This window comes from Sapajus apella, unplaced genomic scaffold (assembly GCF_009761245.1).
Source record: "Sapajus apella isolate SASKATOON/1434 unplaced genomic scaffold, GSC_monkey_1.0 scaffold6, whole genome shotgun sequence".
Classification (NCBI taxonomy): domain Eukaryota; kingdom Metazoa; phylum Chordata; class Mammalia; order Primates; family Cebidae; genus Sapajus; species Sapajus apella.
Window position 1 is genome coordinate 47,970,403 of NW_022436946.1, and position 15,995 is coordinate 47,986,397.

General features: G+C 43.4%; 1 protein-coding gene across 7 annotated transcripts in view; it reads right to left on the reverse strand.

Annotated features, from left to right (window-relative positions):
• The window catches only part of GRIK2 (glutamate ionotropic receptor kainate type subunit 2), a 728,978-nt gene extending 718,671 nt beyond the window's left edge, over positions 1-10,307 (reverse strand). For 5 of the 7 annotated variants that reach the window (XM_032275168.1, XM_032275174.1, XM_032275171.1 and 2 more), the window contains exon 1: positions 4,569-5,381. In XM_032275168.1, coding sequence (XP_032131059.1) covers positions 4,569-4,683 — 115 coding nt within the window. In that variant the 5' untranslated portion in view covers positions 4,684-5,381. Of the gene's footprint in view, positions 1-4,568; positions 5,382-9,403; positions 10,054-10,159 lie in introns of those variants that run through there. The other 2 variants (XM_032275169.1, XM_032275170.1) reach the window with 2 other exon arrangements.
• Positions 10,308-15,995: the final 5,688 nt, after the last annotated feature.

A 15,995-nucleotide genomic window follows, 5' to 3' on the forward strand; every position in this document is an offset into this window, starting at 1 on the left:
TTTCTGAAACGATTGTGCCTCTGTTGATGGATCACATGAAGTTATTCTTTGAAACTTTAAGAGTAAGTGAGAACTTATGGGAAAAACTGATTTTTTAAAAAGTGTGGCCGTTGTGTTGGCGATTCCTGGAAAGATTTCTCTCTTGCATTACAGAGCTCAGCTAAGCAGGTGTTCGGGCTTTATCTGTTGCAGATAGTAGCCTCTATTACTCCCCGATCCCCGCCTCCCGGGAGTCAGTTTTCCGGCTTCCAGATGTAAGGCCACTCCTCCCTCCCACCCACCTCACCTCTCAAAGAAAGAAAAACCTCTTTCAAAGAATTTGTAGAGTGGCGGCTTCTAAGCTCAGTCAATTCACTCTCACTTTGCGATGTTGCAGTACATCTGCTACTAATTATTGTTATCTCTGAGCAAATGAGATGCCCAGCAAAATAGCAGGATTTCCATATGAACCCTTTCTGCTCTCTCTCTCTCTCACGTTGTAGATTTTATCCCACAACGTATGGGCGGTCCCTTAAACTGGCTGTGCTCACCTTCTGCGTGTGCGCAAGGAGGTGAGTGCTGTCCCACTAACAGGTGGTCAGTGCGCAATGCCAAAGAGACCCCAGCGCGTCTAGGAGGGAAGACTTCTGCTGGGAAACCTTTAAGAGAGCAGTTCAACTGGCTTGTTTAAGAGAAAAGTTAGATCGAAACATCAAAAGGGAAGACCCGGCCTACCATAAGCTCAGCAATTCGGAAAGGAAACCTTGGAGATGCTGTCAAGGAGTCTAAGTTTTGGTTGACGTCTTTGCTGCTGGCGTTCTAAATTCCAATTTAGATAAAGACTTCAAATCACAATCTGACCTCGAAGACCGGAAGCAAGTGATCGCTTGGGGAGTGATTTCTTAAAGAAGATGCTTAAACACGCTAGTGCTCCCGAACGGTGAGCTCGAGGCCAGCCCAGCACACAGCCAGAGCTGGCTTCTGAGCTTCCTCGCACTTCCTTGGGGAAGCAGGGGTCAGCGCATGCCCAGAAGAGAAGCACTGGCTAAAGTAACAAAAGCAAGGTTCAAGTACCTCCGCCGTTGGCTGGGAGACCGTGGAGTTGCGGGTCACACCCCCGCGGACGGAAGAGTCCCGCCTTCACCCTATCCGTAGGCGGGCTAGGCTGGGACGCAGCTGCGGAGAAACAAAGATGCCTCATTTACATAGGCTGGGAACTTCTCGCTCGACCTGGGGTAGGAAAACTGACTCTCTAAAATGCACCTTGCCCGCAGGGTGGGCACCCAAGAAAACCCAAGTTGACCCGGCACAGGATCAAAGGCGGGGTAACAGCCAAGACTCACTGCATGGGGCTCGCCCGCCTGCCTGGCGGTGACCCTTGGTTGACCCTCAGGTCACTGCTATAGAGCCTTAGAGCAGCGCCCTAGGATCGGTTCTCTGGATACCTTTTCTCAGAGATGTTTGCTGAGCCGCTGCAGAGGAGCAGGCTGGCGAGTGCAGTGGAGCCGGAGTCCGCTGGGCCTGGAGCTAAGGGAGAAATAGGACACAGGCGCTCCTGGGTGTAACTGCAAAGTTTTCTTGGGCACTAAATAGACCTCACCGTGCTAAAGTTTGAGGCTTTTCAGGAGGGCGTATGTGCCTTCGTGGGCGCGCGAGTGTGCGTGAGAGTGTGTGTCGGTGAGATTGTGTGTGTGTGCGAGAGACTGTGTGTGTCTGTCATACAAAGAGGGCGAGGGAAGCGTGGGGAAGAGGGTGATGCACACTGAAGCGGTGTTGGGGGAGGCTAAGGAGGAGACAAGGGCTCAGCACTCTAAGCGGGGACTGCCCATTGCCTTCAAGAAGGTGACAGGAGGACGCCGGGTCGAATCACAGTCCTAGTGGGAGCAAGAGGAAGGATAACACAGAGTCTCCACCGGCGGGGAAGGGGGGCTGGGGTGGCCGCCTGGGCGGGCTCCTCCGTTGCCATGGCGCTGCAACGGAGGCGCCTGGCGGCTGCAGGCGCCCTACACACCAGGACTGGGGATGGAAGGGGCCCTGCATGCTTCCTCCCTAGCAGAGGCGGCTGGTCTCTCCAGCACCCGGGGCAGCTGCTCCATGTGCAACTCCAAACTCTTCCCTTCCAAGGCACAGGGCCAGGGATGGGGCACCGGCTCGACTTTTGAGCCAAAGTTGAAAATAACCATTCTCAAGAGTGGCTTATATGTGCTCAACCAACCATCCAATACACTCAGAACATGTTTACTCCAGAAGAAAATAAAACTCCCACCATTGCATCAAAATAGCCCCAACAGGGAAATGTTCCTGTAACAATGTACACAGTCCTCTTCCCCACAACTCAGGTCAGAAATCAGAGGAAATGCATCTCCACGTGGAAGATGTTTGAAGTTAATGTAGAAAACAGCAGGTTATCTAGAAGCTGGGCTGTTAGTTAAGGGTATCAAGGGGCTAGTGTGGAGATCTTTGCCTACTATCCCATTTCTTAAAGATATTCCTAGTAAGCATTGGTCTAAGAAAGCGTGTGTGTATGTGTGTGTGCATGTGTGTGTGTGTGTGTGTGTGTAAAAGAGAGAGAGAGAGAGGGAGAGAGAGAGAGAGCTCTTTTGGAAAGCTGCTACACACTCTGCTACAGTCCCCAAGATTTATAATATGAAGGTATGAAATAATCAGTGAATGTAACAATCTAATGATTCAGCAAATATTGTGCTGCAAGACCAGAGTAGCAATAATTAAATCCTTAGAGTATTGGTGACAGTTTTCCAGCTCCCAGTCTTCTTTTTTAATCTAGTCAGCAAACACACTTAGTAATGCACACTGATTCACAAACACACATCAGGATTCCTCAGGATTCCACATAACTGGGATAAAAAACTCCAAATATTGGGCAAACTACCATACTGTAGCACTTACCATATTTGAAACCTAACTGCTGAAAGCACACACACACACACAAACACAAATGCACACACACATATATGTTCGTGCACACACATTTCTAATGATATAGAGACCTGTTTAATCCTGTCCACAGAAACAATCATTTCCTGTGGATGCTTGTTGCTAAGAGCAACGTGCTTAAGTACCATCTCAAGGCATGAAAAAAAGCAGGAAAACTACTACAGTAGGAAGCCAGCCATAATCCAGTGTCTTTTTTGTCACCACCAGCCTTTTTGACTGTGGGCATCTATGAGTTTGTGTGGTCAGGTGAGGTTCCTTTTTTAATGCATGTGAAAGCATCCCTACCTTGGTTCTACAAAGCCTATGAGAGATGGTGAATTTTATCATTGGCGGAAGAAGAAAAAAAATATGGAAAAACGGAAAGACAGGAGATGCTGTTGGCATGATAGAAAATGCAGGCAATTACTCTTCAGTTTAAATTTGACCGAGTGACTTTATGTGTCTCCTTTTATCTCAAAGACACATGCTCAGGATTACATGGTTTCCTGCACTCTTTGGTCTGAATCCACTTGAACTATCAGAGGAAGTGCCTACAATGGGAGCATTCATCCTGTTGGCTTTCTCCTTTCTTCCTCTTATCTACTTCAGGGAACTTTCCCTGACTAGTGCTGCTCCTACTAAAACTCCTTTGGCCATTCAGAGCAGCTGATCGTCGCCCACGCTTCATTTTCTCCAAGCAATCACTCTGACCCTCTGACCAGGGTTTCCACTGGAGTCTCACGTTGAGATTTTCCTTCAACTCCAAAGAAGCCCCAATTCTTAGAAAAGCAATACATTCCCATAAAAAATGTAACTACTTACCGTCTTTCCTCTTGCCAGGGTGAAATAAAGATGCAGACTTAGTCACCTCTCCCCAAACAACTACTCTTTCCCACCGCCCAAGGTACTATCCTTCATCATTAATTAGTCCATAATGCCCAGAAAGCTGTGAGAGGGGGAATTAGCAAGTTAAAAACAAAAACAAAAACAAAAAAAGCCCTTCTAATTTTGAGTTATTTCGTTCTAGCTAAGTACCAACCTCCCTGTGTTAAGTAGAACCTCAAATCTTACATTTTTTAAAAGCTCTGCATCCCAGTAAGAGCAGCAAGGGATTGGAAAAGCAGTGAAAACAATCGAAAAGGCTCTCTGGCAAAAGAAATCGAAAGGGTTAGGACCTTTCATTTGCACGTGAGAACTGCCTGGTCCCTGGCGGAAGCGGACGAGCGCAACTCGCCAAAGAGTTACCGGGTATTAACTCACCCGCCCTGCAAGCTGAGAGGCGTGCAACCCCGGCGCGCACTTTCGCGCTGACCGCGCACCCCTCCAGGCTCGTCGGACTCGGGGGCAGACAGGCGGGAGTGTAGGCTGACAGTGCCTCCAGCATCATCCCGTCTCCGCGGCAAGCTACCGTGGGGAGGTAATGCAGAGACCACTACCACACACTGGCACTTCCTTTACCCTCCCGCGGCTAAAAATAAAAATAAAGAAGAGAATAAATGAAAGCACAAGGAGTTCTTTAAAAGCCCCAGGAGACTACAGAGCAGTGAGCAGATCGGAATCCACAGAGCCCACCGCCAGGCAGAGCGAACCCGCTTGTTTACATCCGGCTGCCTGGGAGCGGATACCAGGCAACAGAGAGGGATGGGGAATCTTACCGAATCTTAATACATGTGTGGTTCCTTGAGAATATCCAATCCACAGTAAACAGAGCAGGAGTTTAACGGTGCGCCTGAAGACTGGATTACTTAGAATCGGGAAAATAATCTTCATGGTGTTTCTGTGTCCACACGCGCGGCACTCACTTCCCCGATCTAGCGTTCAGCTCCCGGGTTCGGGCAGAAATGAGGATGCGTGGAGTGGTGACCGCAGACACGATCACGGCATGGTCACAGAGAAAGGAAGGAGTCTCCGCTTCCCAAACCCATTAGCAATCGCTGCATGTTCTTCACTCACTGCGCCAAGGAGCAACCTTCCACTGCAAGGAATGGTGGGACATCCATGTTATTCGGAGAGCATCCGGGAGAAATCCAGCACGCACACCCACAATGTCCGGCCGCGCGAGCCTGAGGAAGCAGAAGAGGAGGAAAAATCAATAGGAAATCCAGCCTTGGTAATGGACGAGATGTCTATAGCGTGCCACAGTCCCAGCACAAAAGGCGCTTTGCTTGCAAGGGTTTTGCCAGGCCCTATTCTACTGCACTGCTGCACTGCTTCTGACGTGAAGCCAAGACTAAGTGAGAAAGATTGAGATAGCTGCTCTCCTCTTAAGGCTCCCGGCGAGTGAGCTCCCCAATATCTATTATGCAATCGATCTGACAGCCCGCCTTGAGTTGCAAGAAAGAAGTTGGATTTATTTATTTATGTGGAGAACATTGCTTTTATTTTCAATGAGTCTTTGCTGATAGAATAAGTGGTGTATGTAAGCAGACTTCTTCCAATCAATTGATGAATTTCAGCAAATTACTAGCTAAATCAGAGTCAGTTTGGGAATTGTGAAAAAGAAAGTGATCTAAGATACAGGAATTTACTGCAAATCTAACTTGTGGTTAGGTTGAGTCTTATTTATACTTTTCTATGTGGAATGCAATTGGAGAGATAAACTCACTCTTTAAAAACTTGACTGGGGTATTCCTTGATTGTTACCCAGAAGTAGAAGAAATTTCTTCAGTGAACTTTTGTGGGGGAAATGTCAAATTAAAATGGAGAAATTACATTTTCCACCCATTTTTTAAGCTCAAAGAAAATAATTGTGCATATGTAAAAACAATGATGTCTAAATTCATGCAGCAAACTCTAAAGCCTTCAATAATTTATGCCTAAATTTCTTCACATTTTGGTTTTTTGAACATTCTTTTTTCTAAAGAGAACATTCTTTTTTCTAAAGCTATATGGAATCATAGCTTGAGCAACAGTGAGCGTTATAACCTCCCCTTAAATTGTTTTGTTCTTTGCTACCTTTCTGGTGGAAATATTTAGAGTGACCAGGTAGCGACTCTCTTGGCTTTCATTAGCAGGAGTTTTTTAGCAAGAAACAAAGTACAGGGATTTCATTCAACATAAAAATACATTTTTATTATTAAAATAGGTAATGCACAGTCTACTGATTAAAAATATACAATGCTAATATTTTACATTAAATGAAACAAACAAGTATAATAAAAATATCATTGTCAACATTTTTAAATGATTAAACATCACAAAAGGCAAACTGTTGGACTTATGTCTTATAATTAATCTCTTTTTCATAACCAACTAACAGGGCATAGGTTAAATCTTACAAAAATAATATATTCTATTTGAAAGCTAATTTTTAAATATGGAGTAATATGGGTGATATGAATATTTGCCTTGTAATTTTCCCCCCAAACAGCAAGAAAACACTACAATGTTTTCATTTCATTACAGTGATTTTTTAAATTTAAATTTTCTTAAGATATTATAAAGTGTTGATTTCAAAAGAAATCTACATTTTGCAAAGGCATTAAGTGGCATTTATTTTTTTTAAGATGGAGGCAATAACTGCAGTGTCAAAAATAAGTATCACGAATGGCTAGTTCTGCAGTCTAGCAGGCAATTCAATCAAATAATTTGAGTATTTGAGCACCTTAAAAGGAATACCTAGTGCTAAAACTAAGGGTATCTAGCGACTCCTTCAGTCCATGTTTAAAATATCTCTTATAAAACATGTACAGCCCAACATGTTCTGTCTTGTATTTGCTGTCTCATTTATTCCATTCTGTTTGTTCATTTTCTTTTTGATCCTAGCAGAGATAATAATGACTGCCAGGGGAAAAAAATAATTCTTCACATTTTTATCTGCCAATATAACTGATATCTACTGCCTGAAAATAGCATGTTTTATTGTGACTAATCAAAATACTGAAATTTTGCAGTGTAGCTGGCATTTATTGGAACCTGAGAAAACAAAATGTACCATATCTCCTTGTTCATGTATTCTGTCAATATAATAACATTTTACATTATGCTTGCAACTTTTCTACTTGAAACTAGCATTCTAAACTATTTATTTGGGGGGGGTTATTTGGATATCTAGTTGGAAAAGTGAAAAATCAAACTTCCATATTCATGAAGTTCTTAATAAAACAGTTAAAAGATTGGAATTTTTTCTGCTATTAATTGATCCCCAAAGAATCAGTTTTGCACATATGCTAAATTAGATTCATTTACATCCATCAACTCAGTTGAAAGACTTTTAACACATTAGACAGCAATTCCACCTGTCCAATTGAACTTCTGCAAGACTGGAGATGACCTTTCTTCAGGACCACGGACAGCGCTCCACGCACTGGTTTATTCTGGAGTAGTACAATGAATGGGTAATATGATATTTGAGTGACAATGTGCAAATTTTTACTACACAGAGTAAAGGAATTGGAATTATTTCATTGTTCACGCTATCAAGAGGACTATTTTATCAACTGTGTTATGTGTATTTTTCAGTACAACTAACTGATATTGCTTGATATATCTGAGATGTACTAACAGTCATCCTTTTTTTTTTTTTTTTTTTTTTTTTGTAATAGGGCACACTATTTTAAAAACAAACCACTTACATTAATTGTGAGTTTGCTCATGAACACTAAACTACTTGTTTGTTGGTACAAAAAAAAAATTGCCAGAAAGGCCACAATTCAGAATGCCGAATAACATATTGTCAATATTCAGTGGCTGAAGACATTTTTTAAAATGTACTATTAGTTATCACTTTCAATTCTCCACCTCCAGATTTCCATCTGTTACAGGGGTAATTAGATTAATTCTTGTTCTTTCTCATTAAACTCGCTTCCTAGGGAAAAAAATTTGCTAAATTTACCTCCTCTATATGACAATAAAATAATTTGGTGGCATAGTTGATGCTTTAATGCGTGGCAGTTTTGAAGTTATTACAAGTTTCTCCCCAATACTGATACCACACATCATAGTTCTGAGGTTATATGAAGGATTAATAAAGTCCTTATACAGTATTTCACTGACGAGATTTAACTCTTTTAAAAATTGTGTCAGTTCTGTAATTTGCTTCTCTCTTAAAGGAAAAAGAAAACGATGGCTATTGGGTGAGGCAATTATATACACTTAGTAATAGTAATACTTATATATTTTATTCTATGGTCTCATTTTTTTTCTCATTTAACCATATGGCACTCTTTATTTCTAGGAGCCAAGGTCTGTAGGTTCCAAGGTCAAAGCATAGATAACAAACTGCAAACACACACATACATGTACACACAGAGAGAAGCAGTGTTTAGAAGTAAACCTCAAAAAAAAAAAAACAATAGAAGGCTGACATAAATATCAAATCTATGACAAATTGACAAAGAAGAAAATATATATCATGTTAATGCAAAGCTTCTTCCAACAACAATAACAACAAAAACCACTAGCTTCATCTTTCACTATATTTTTATATTTGCGGACACTAATGACCTCATATTCTTTGGCACTATTACTTGAGAAGCAATTTTAGTTTCCTATTCTCCCAGTGAAAATGAATCTTATTCTAGTTAGCTGCCCCCTGCTGGGGTATGAGGAAATGTGTAATAATCTTTATAGTATAACATTTTAAAAGACAATGCCTATACCTTTTGCTGGAAACAGCAAATATATATCCCAGAACAACCTGAATTTCAAAGGTGTTTCAAAGGTTCTTCCATGCCATAGCTATATTTAATGTTTTCACATGGAATTCTTACTAAGTATTCCACTTGGCTTGTCATGGAAGTCCTGCTGTTATGTGACATTTGAGAGGCCTCATCTTATAGTAACACCTAACCTATTTTTCCATGCAAGTAGGCTGTTGCATTGCAACTTAGCTAAAATAAACAGCCTCTTTATACATGGCATTAAATGTCTCAGAGAATAAAGTCAGGACTGAGTCAGGTTTGAGTTGAAATCACACTGTTGCATGCTTACAACTCACTCTTCTTAACTATGTATGCTATGCTACCCCTTATGATTCTGAACACATTATCAGCTGGTCCACCAACATTCTGCTGCATTGATGATTAATGACATTTAGAGTTTTAATTAATTTTTAGATACTAAAAAGAAGCGTAGCTTAATTAAGAAACTGAAGTGGAATAGATTTACGTATCCCATAACTTTTTTTTTTTTTTTGTAATTTCAGCCTGTGTGATCTTCAATGGATTTAAATAGGAGATAACAAACAGGTAAAACTTCCAAATATTACTCATTTCTCTATCACCTTCCCCCTGTGCATTTCAATTTTTTGTTGTTTGTTTGACTCAAAAGTTTTTAAGGCCACTGTAAGTTGACAGGCGGCCTTGGTGGTAACAGGAATAGGCTCTATAAAGTTATAAAGTAATGAACTAAGACAAATCAAGATTGAAATACAATTGCATTTCTCCCAGCAACTAAACTGACTAATTAAGACACAAATGAGCCAATCATCTCTTATGAGGTGAAAATAATCATCAATCCATAAGATAATTTCTGATGATAGAATACTTACGGTACGGAGATGAAGAAACGATAGAAGATAATCAGTGCATTATCAAAAGGCTAGTAGTAGTAAGTTTTCTAATATTCCCCATTGCCTAAACAGGAAATCATTCTCTAAGGAGCCTCAGCTTGGTCGTGTTGTTTGGTAAAGAAACTCTATCTCCTTAAAGGTAAAAATATCAGAGTATGTGGTTCGTTAAAAGTTCTTGAGGTTTATGATCCACCCTGGTAACACTGCCCCCTCTTTACCCTAATGGGACGCCCTCCAAGTTTTTTCCGAAGCTCTTAATACGGGTACCGGTTAAAATAAATGTACTTCCTCAGCGCAGAACTAAGGAGTCGGGTTAATGGAAGGATGAGTGGACAGAAGAAGGGATGGGGAGTTCGTCAGACCCGCAGGCAGACACACAGCTTCTTGCCATCTGTCTCCTTTTCTTCGCCTCGCGTGAGTCCCCGTAGCTGAGGCCACTTCCTGACACGTCCACTTATTAAATCATTTTATGTGGCGAACACAGGCGACTGCAGCCAACAGAGCCACTTGCAAGCTTGACGGGAATTGGCTGAGACGAGCCCGACAAAGACACTCGCAGGGAATCGGTCCAGCGGGTGGCCCGAGCGCACTGATGTCCGCAGCGCTGCTCTTCGCCTTCTTCCTTCTCTTCCGACGGAAAATGCCCCTCGCCCACCCGCAGTCCCTCCCGTCCCCGTGAAAACAAGCACCTCAGGAAGGAGCCCGGAGTGCAGCACACCACCAGGGAGTCCTTACCTGGCGCTGGGGGTGAGGTGGGCGGGGAGGGGGTGGGGTGGTCCTCCGGGAGGAGCAGCCGGAGGAGGTCGGGCGGAAAGTCCCTGGCTCCCAGACAGAGCAGCGCAGCCGCCTGCGCCGAGCGCGAGTGACGGCAGCGGCGAAGACGGTGACCGAGGAGCAGCGGCGGCGGCGGCGGCGGCGGCGGCGGCGGAGACAGACACGCCTCCTGGCGGGGGTTCCTCGCCTCTTGCTTTAAAGGAGCCGCGCTCCTTTCTCCGCGGCCCCGCACGCTCCTGGCCGCCGCGGCCACTCGGGGGCACCTCCCACCCCTGGACCACAGGAGCTAGAGCAAGAGAATTCCTGGTGTCCCCAGACTTGGATGTTACGAAGCCTCCGGCCTAACTTCGCTCCCTGAGCGCACACCCACCCCCTGGGATGGGGAGACTAAGGCCGAGATGCTCTGTCAGGGAGTGAGTAAGGCAAAGCGCGGAGGAATTTGCCTGGCCTTGAGTGGTGACAGCACATACAAGGAGCCCAAACACATTTGGTTCTGGGTGATGGCTTTTATACCTCCCCAAAACCATAACAACGAAACTTCTCTACTATCAGGGCTTGGAGGGCAGCTGGTAGTCTCCAAAGTGTACCTCTTAGTCCAACTACGGCCATTTCCCTTTGGGGTTTGCAGGAAAGATCTTGATCTGCTCACCTTCCACCCCACCTCCAGCGCACACAACAAAAGCGCTCTGGTAGCGCTGCAGTCGGTATTCCCTCAGACGCTGGGAGTCACATTGCCCTGCTCCCTGCCACCACTGCTGAGAACGGATGCTTGGAAACGGACTTTCCCTGAATGTCAGGAGGTTGGTTAGGGCTGTCTCTGTGTAAGTCTGGCGCCTTAAATAGTAGAGCCTTCTTACTCCCGCCCAAGTCTGGAACTCTCAACCTAAGCAAATTTTAAAAAGAAGTTGGATTCGAGATCTAGTGGGCACCGAACCGAAGGCCGCATACTCCAAGGTTGGAAAGAGGAGTCTGGGGAGCTGTCCTGGTTTGGCGACCACCTGTCCAAGTTCTCGGGGGCGGGGAGGCTTTATTTTAAAGGCCAGAGATGGGGAGGGCCACCTGAGTCCCAGAATCTTCCGGCAGCTTGGCTTCCAGGGAGGGGCTGGCCGCGGTGAGCGCACCAGGCTCTCCCCGCTTCTCGGTGGAAACGATTAGCTTCTGCAAACAATCCCTGAGTTCCGCTCCTCTGGGTCGGAAAAGTCAACATCTATTCAATACCGTTGCTATTTTATCCTCAGCCCTACAATATTAACTGGAGCTGAGTCTTAGCAGTTTCCCCCAGAGGAAGTTGGCGAGCTGCGATTCGCGAGGATATTTAAGTGAGGCTGAGCGGGAACAGGCCAGGCGCACTGGGCTCAAGAGATCGTTTCAAACGGGGCTGTATAAAGAAGGGCCAGGTGGGATTCCAGGGCTCTGCAGTCCCCAAGCAGCCCCAATCCCTGGTGGCTCTCCACTATCTAATTCCGAAGTCCCGGAAGTAGAGAGGCTACTTCTCTGGAAGTAGACCACTGGTCTGAGCTGGACACCACAATTTGCCCTTTTGCTGCCTCCTTCACTGCAGTCCTGGTAGGGTTAAGCCCTCGCTGGACCCTGGCGCAGCAGGGCCATGTTCCACAACCTAAGGCTAGCGCCTGGCTCAGACTAGCTCTGAAATACAGAAATTCAATCCTGCCAGTCTTTCCTTCTTGGTCACCACCCAGGGTTCTCTGTGCCCTGGTCCTCCAACATGCCTGCTGGGCATTCTTGGGGGGGGGGGGCGTGCAGGAGGGGGCTCAGGACGTAGGTTAAGGAGGGATGAGTTAGTGGCAACGGAGAGCCCCTTAGTCATTTAAAGATCCTGGGGGTGTCTGGGAGGCTCCCGTAATTAAGTCAACAGCAGCCTTGTTCTACCGAGTAAATAAATAGTCAATGGCTCTATTGTGCATCCTGGAGCGGGCAGCACAGACGCGTGACCGGCTCTGGGCGCCTGGGCTCCAGCTGCTGTGACCTGCAGCCTAATGGGCCCTCGAGGCACAACCAAGTTTGGGCCAGGCTCCGAAAAAATGCCCCATTCAGTCCCGTTCCCCGTGAGAGTAATGAAGACAACTTGTCTACTGGCTAAATATTCTCTCCTTGTCATGATTACATCCACACACTTCCAAGGAAGAAGGAGTAAAACACCAGCACGAGCAGATTCCAGTGGAAATCCCTGAGTGAAGGCACCCAGCTTTTTTGTGATAACTCTGAGAGTGCAGAACAGGGTATGTCTAATTTGACATTAAGTGTTTATCAGTGTCTGGCATGCAGTAGGCACTGGATGAAAGAATGGTGCTGAGATAGACCTTCCACTCTCCACACTGTTGCCCCCAGGCCCACGTTGTACTTGGGAAAAGAGAGGCTAACAACTTCCTGTTAGTGCTGTGTATGATCTGAGAGCCTACTCATGAATCTCTTTTTTGAAGCAAACAGGACACACTTGTAAAGAGAGAACAAGTCCTAACAACAGCATGGGAGAAAAGGGGAGAGAGCTGGCAGAGTAGAACAAATCAGAATTATGTGTGCTGTGACAAATTCATTTGCTCAATAGCAAAATATTATCTAGATTCCAAAGAGAAAAACAGACTAACAAGGGAGCATTAGACTCTACACATCTATTTAACGATTCAAAAGTAATCCAATGCTATAAAGAGATATTTTTCATAAGTTATTTTAGGATTTAGAAAGTTAAATATTTAAGGAATAAGATCTCAAGTCTCTTCTGGGGCAACTATGAAGCTTTTTCCTTTCCATTTCCAGTCACCCTTCAGGTTTACTCTCCTAAAATTTAGAAGGTTGCTAAGTCCTTCAGCTACAGTCTTATGCAGGAACCAACCTCCTTACTCTCTCTTGCCCAGCTCCCACCCTCTCTTCCTTCCCTCTCAAAGTGCTCTCAGAACATTAGCAGCTCAAGATTTCCACTTCTGAAGACATAGCAGAGACCAGTCTGAATTCAAGCTTACTACCAAGATGTGTTTGTTTGTTTTGGCCTGATTTTGTTGAACTGAATGTAAAATGAAAAGTATTATTTGGGATCATCTCATTCAACACCTTCATTTTGTAGATCATAAAAACCAAAGTGAGAGAAAATGAGTGACATACTCAGGATATGGCAGAACTGAGACTGCCTTCTAGCTGTACAGAGTAGCATCACACTGTCTCTTGTAGTCTCTTTCAAAACTTAAACTCATATGAAGTCAGGACTTAAAGACACTTCAAGGATATCTACTCTAGTTCAGTTTTCACTTTGTCCTATCTGAAAACAAAATGTACACATGTGAAATGACCTCAAAAATTTGCAGGCAACATTGGGAGATGCACAGATGCCTTGAAGGCCATCATGGGCTGGTGAGGAGCCCCTATACCCCAGGCTGAGAACCACCAATCTATTCCAGCAATGTCATTTTAGAGGTGAGAAAATCTAGACCATGAGAAGTTACTCAGAATCAGAGAGTGGGTTAAAAATAGTTCTAGGACTAGAGACCAGGTGTCATGCTTCCCACCTATTCCTATTACCTCAGGTCATTTTAGCCATAACTGGGCATAAACATGCTGAAGACATTGATTAAGTCAAGAAAGGATAGGACCTAGTAGAAGCAGAAGGGTTTACCTTGGAATAGGAGAATGGTCAATAAACCCAAGAAATAAGAAGGGAGGCAGAGTATATAACACAGATGTCAATTAGTTTTTAAGCATGGTGTTTAGAGTCTATTTTTCCTACATGAGCTTCAAAGCTCTATGCTGGGCTACCTTGCTCCACAGACACCTTCCTTACCACTGCCTTCCATGATCCTAACTCTCATGCAGATTCCTGTTTTGCTTGGTCTCACCTAAAGAATTTAGTAGTGAATTTTTCAGTAAGGGAAGGGAAGGTAAGGGGAAGAATAGGAACAGAAAGAGGATACAAGGTCCTGTTGTTATTTGTGTTTTCTTCATGAAATAAAACTAAAATGCAAACTGAGAGTCTTTAGTAGGGATAAAGTATTAGAGTATGAAGGAGTGTGAAGAAAGGAGTGGTATTTTTTATCAGGAACATGGAAGTGTGAAAGGATAATAAAATGTGATTGGATACTTGTCCAACACTCAGGGCCATTCTACCTTGATGACTTATAAATCTTTGAAAATTTCAAAGACTCTCGTTCTTTCTTTCTACCAGTATAAATCTTAGGCTCTTGAGGTTACAATACTTTGCAGTGTCTTCCCTCAACTACCCCACCACTGCTACCTCTTCCCTTGCAGATTCCCAAATCTCCATGTCCTACTTAACCTCTAGCTAACTATAAGGTTGGTGCAAAAGTAATCGCAGTTTTTAATAACACTATTTTAGCAAGTATTTATTGAGTCACCAACTATGTTCCAGGGAAATGAAGACATAACAATGAGAAAAAAATCGAGACAATACACCGTCCATGGCATTTCTAAAGCCACATGGTAGCTTCTGTTAGCAAGAATATGATATTCTTGCTTTTACTTCTTTAGAAAGCACTAATAGAAAAGCAGAACATACAAAAGTGGCATCTTTTAGAGAGGTGTGTTGTACCAGAAAATATTTTGTGCTGGACTCCCCACCCTATCTCCAAAGAAGAAGGAAAGAAGCAATTATCATTAGGAGTATGGAAGATTGAAGAGAAATTCCCACTGTGTGGGATGGGAAGGCATACAGAGGCAGAAGTATACATTTCCTCAAAGCACAGGGTCTAATTTGTCAGATAATAAGGAAACACCCAAATATATATCCTCAGGACTGTTCTCTACCCACCTTTGCTCTCTATTTTTTTTTCTGGGAGCTTAATGCAAGGATTCAGGGATAAAAATAACTATTATTTATCTGAAATCTGCTATATTCTAGGCAGGCATACTTTTGCATAAAATACTACATTTAATTCTTTGAGTAGTCTTATCAAATGCAAAATTCTCATTTTAAAGATAAGTAAACTAAAACAGAAAGAGGTCATGTAATTTGCCTATGAATACACAGCTAGTGAAGGTGGAACCAATATTCAACTCTGCAGTTTATTGTTCTCGCAGGTACATCAGAGAAGGAAAGTGGGGGAAAGTTGTATCTATAACAACTCTCTGTCTTATAGCAGAAAGGGTTTCAGATGTTGTTTCTAAAATGCAAGAGATAAATGTCTATGAATTAGGCTGGGAATATGGAGGGCTAGAGAATATGGAGCCGCTCAGGTTGAGCAGATTTGCCCCCTCAGCAACTCCCTGAGAAAAGGTTTTTGACCAGAAATCAGGAGCTTCCTCTGAGAGGGAAAGCTAGCTTAAAAGTAAGTGGAACACTCTTGCTTTCAACTTTTATCAGAGTTCGAGCAAACCCCTAGAATTTGACCTGATCCCCTAAGAGTATTTTCAACAGATCCTAAATGATACCCTCTGCCAACAGCATATTTTGCAGTAAGTGAGAACTAAAAACAAAATCACTTCTGGTAATAACTCTTCATCCACAAAGATAATGTCTTTTTAGTCATTCCTTCCATGAGACAACGTATGCTTATTAGTTACTAATACTGACTATATAACTGTCTAGTGAAGATGGGCAAAATGGACACTGAGATTATTTCTAAGAATGTTATGTTCATGGATTGTTCCAATAACAGTACATAATTCACTTGTATATGTTACAGGGTTCCAGCCAACTTTGCAGACTTGTTCAGAATGCCAAACTAAGATTTACATTCATTTTCATTTCTATTTACTTAAGGTGTACAACATGATGTTTTGATATATATATATTATATATATATATATATATATATATATATATATAATATAT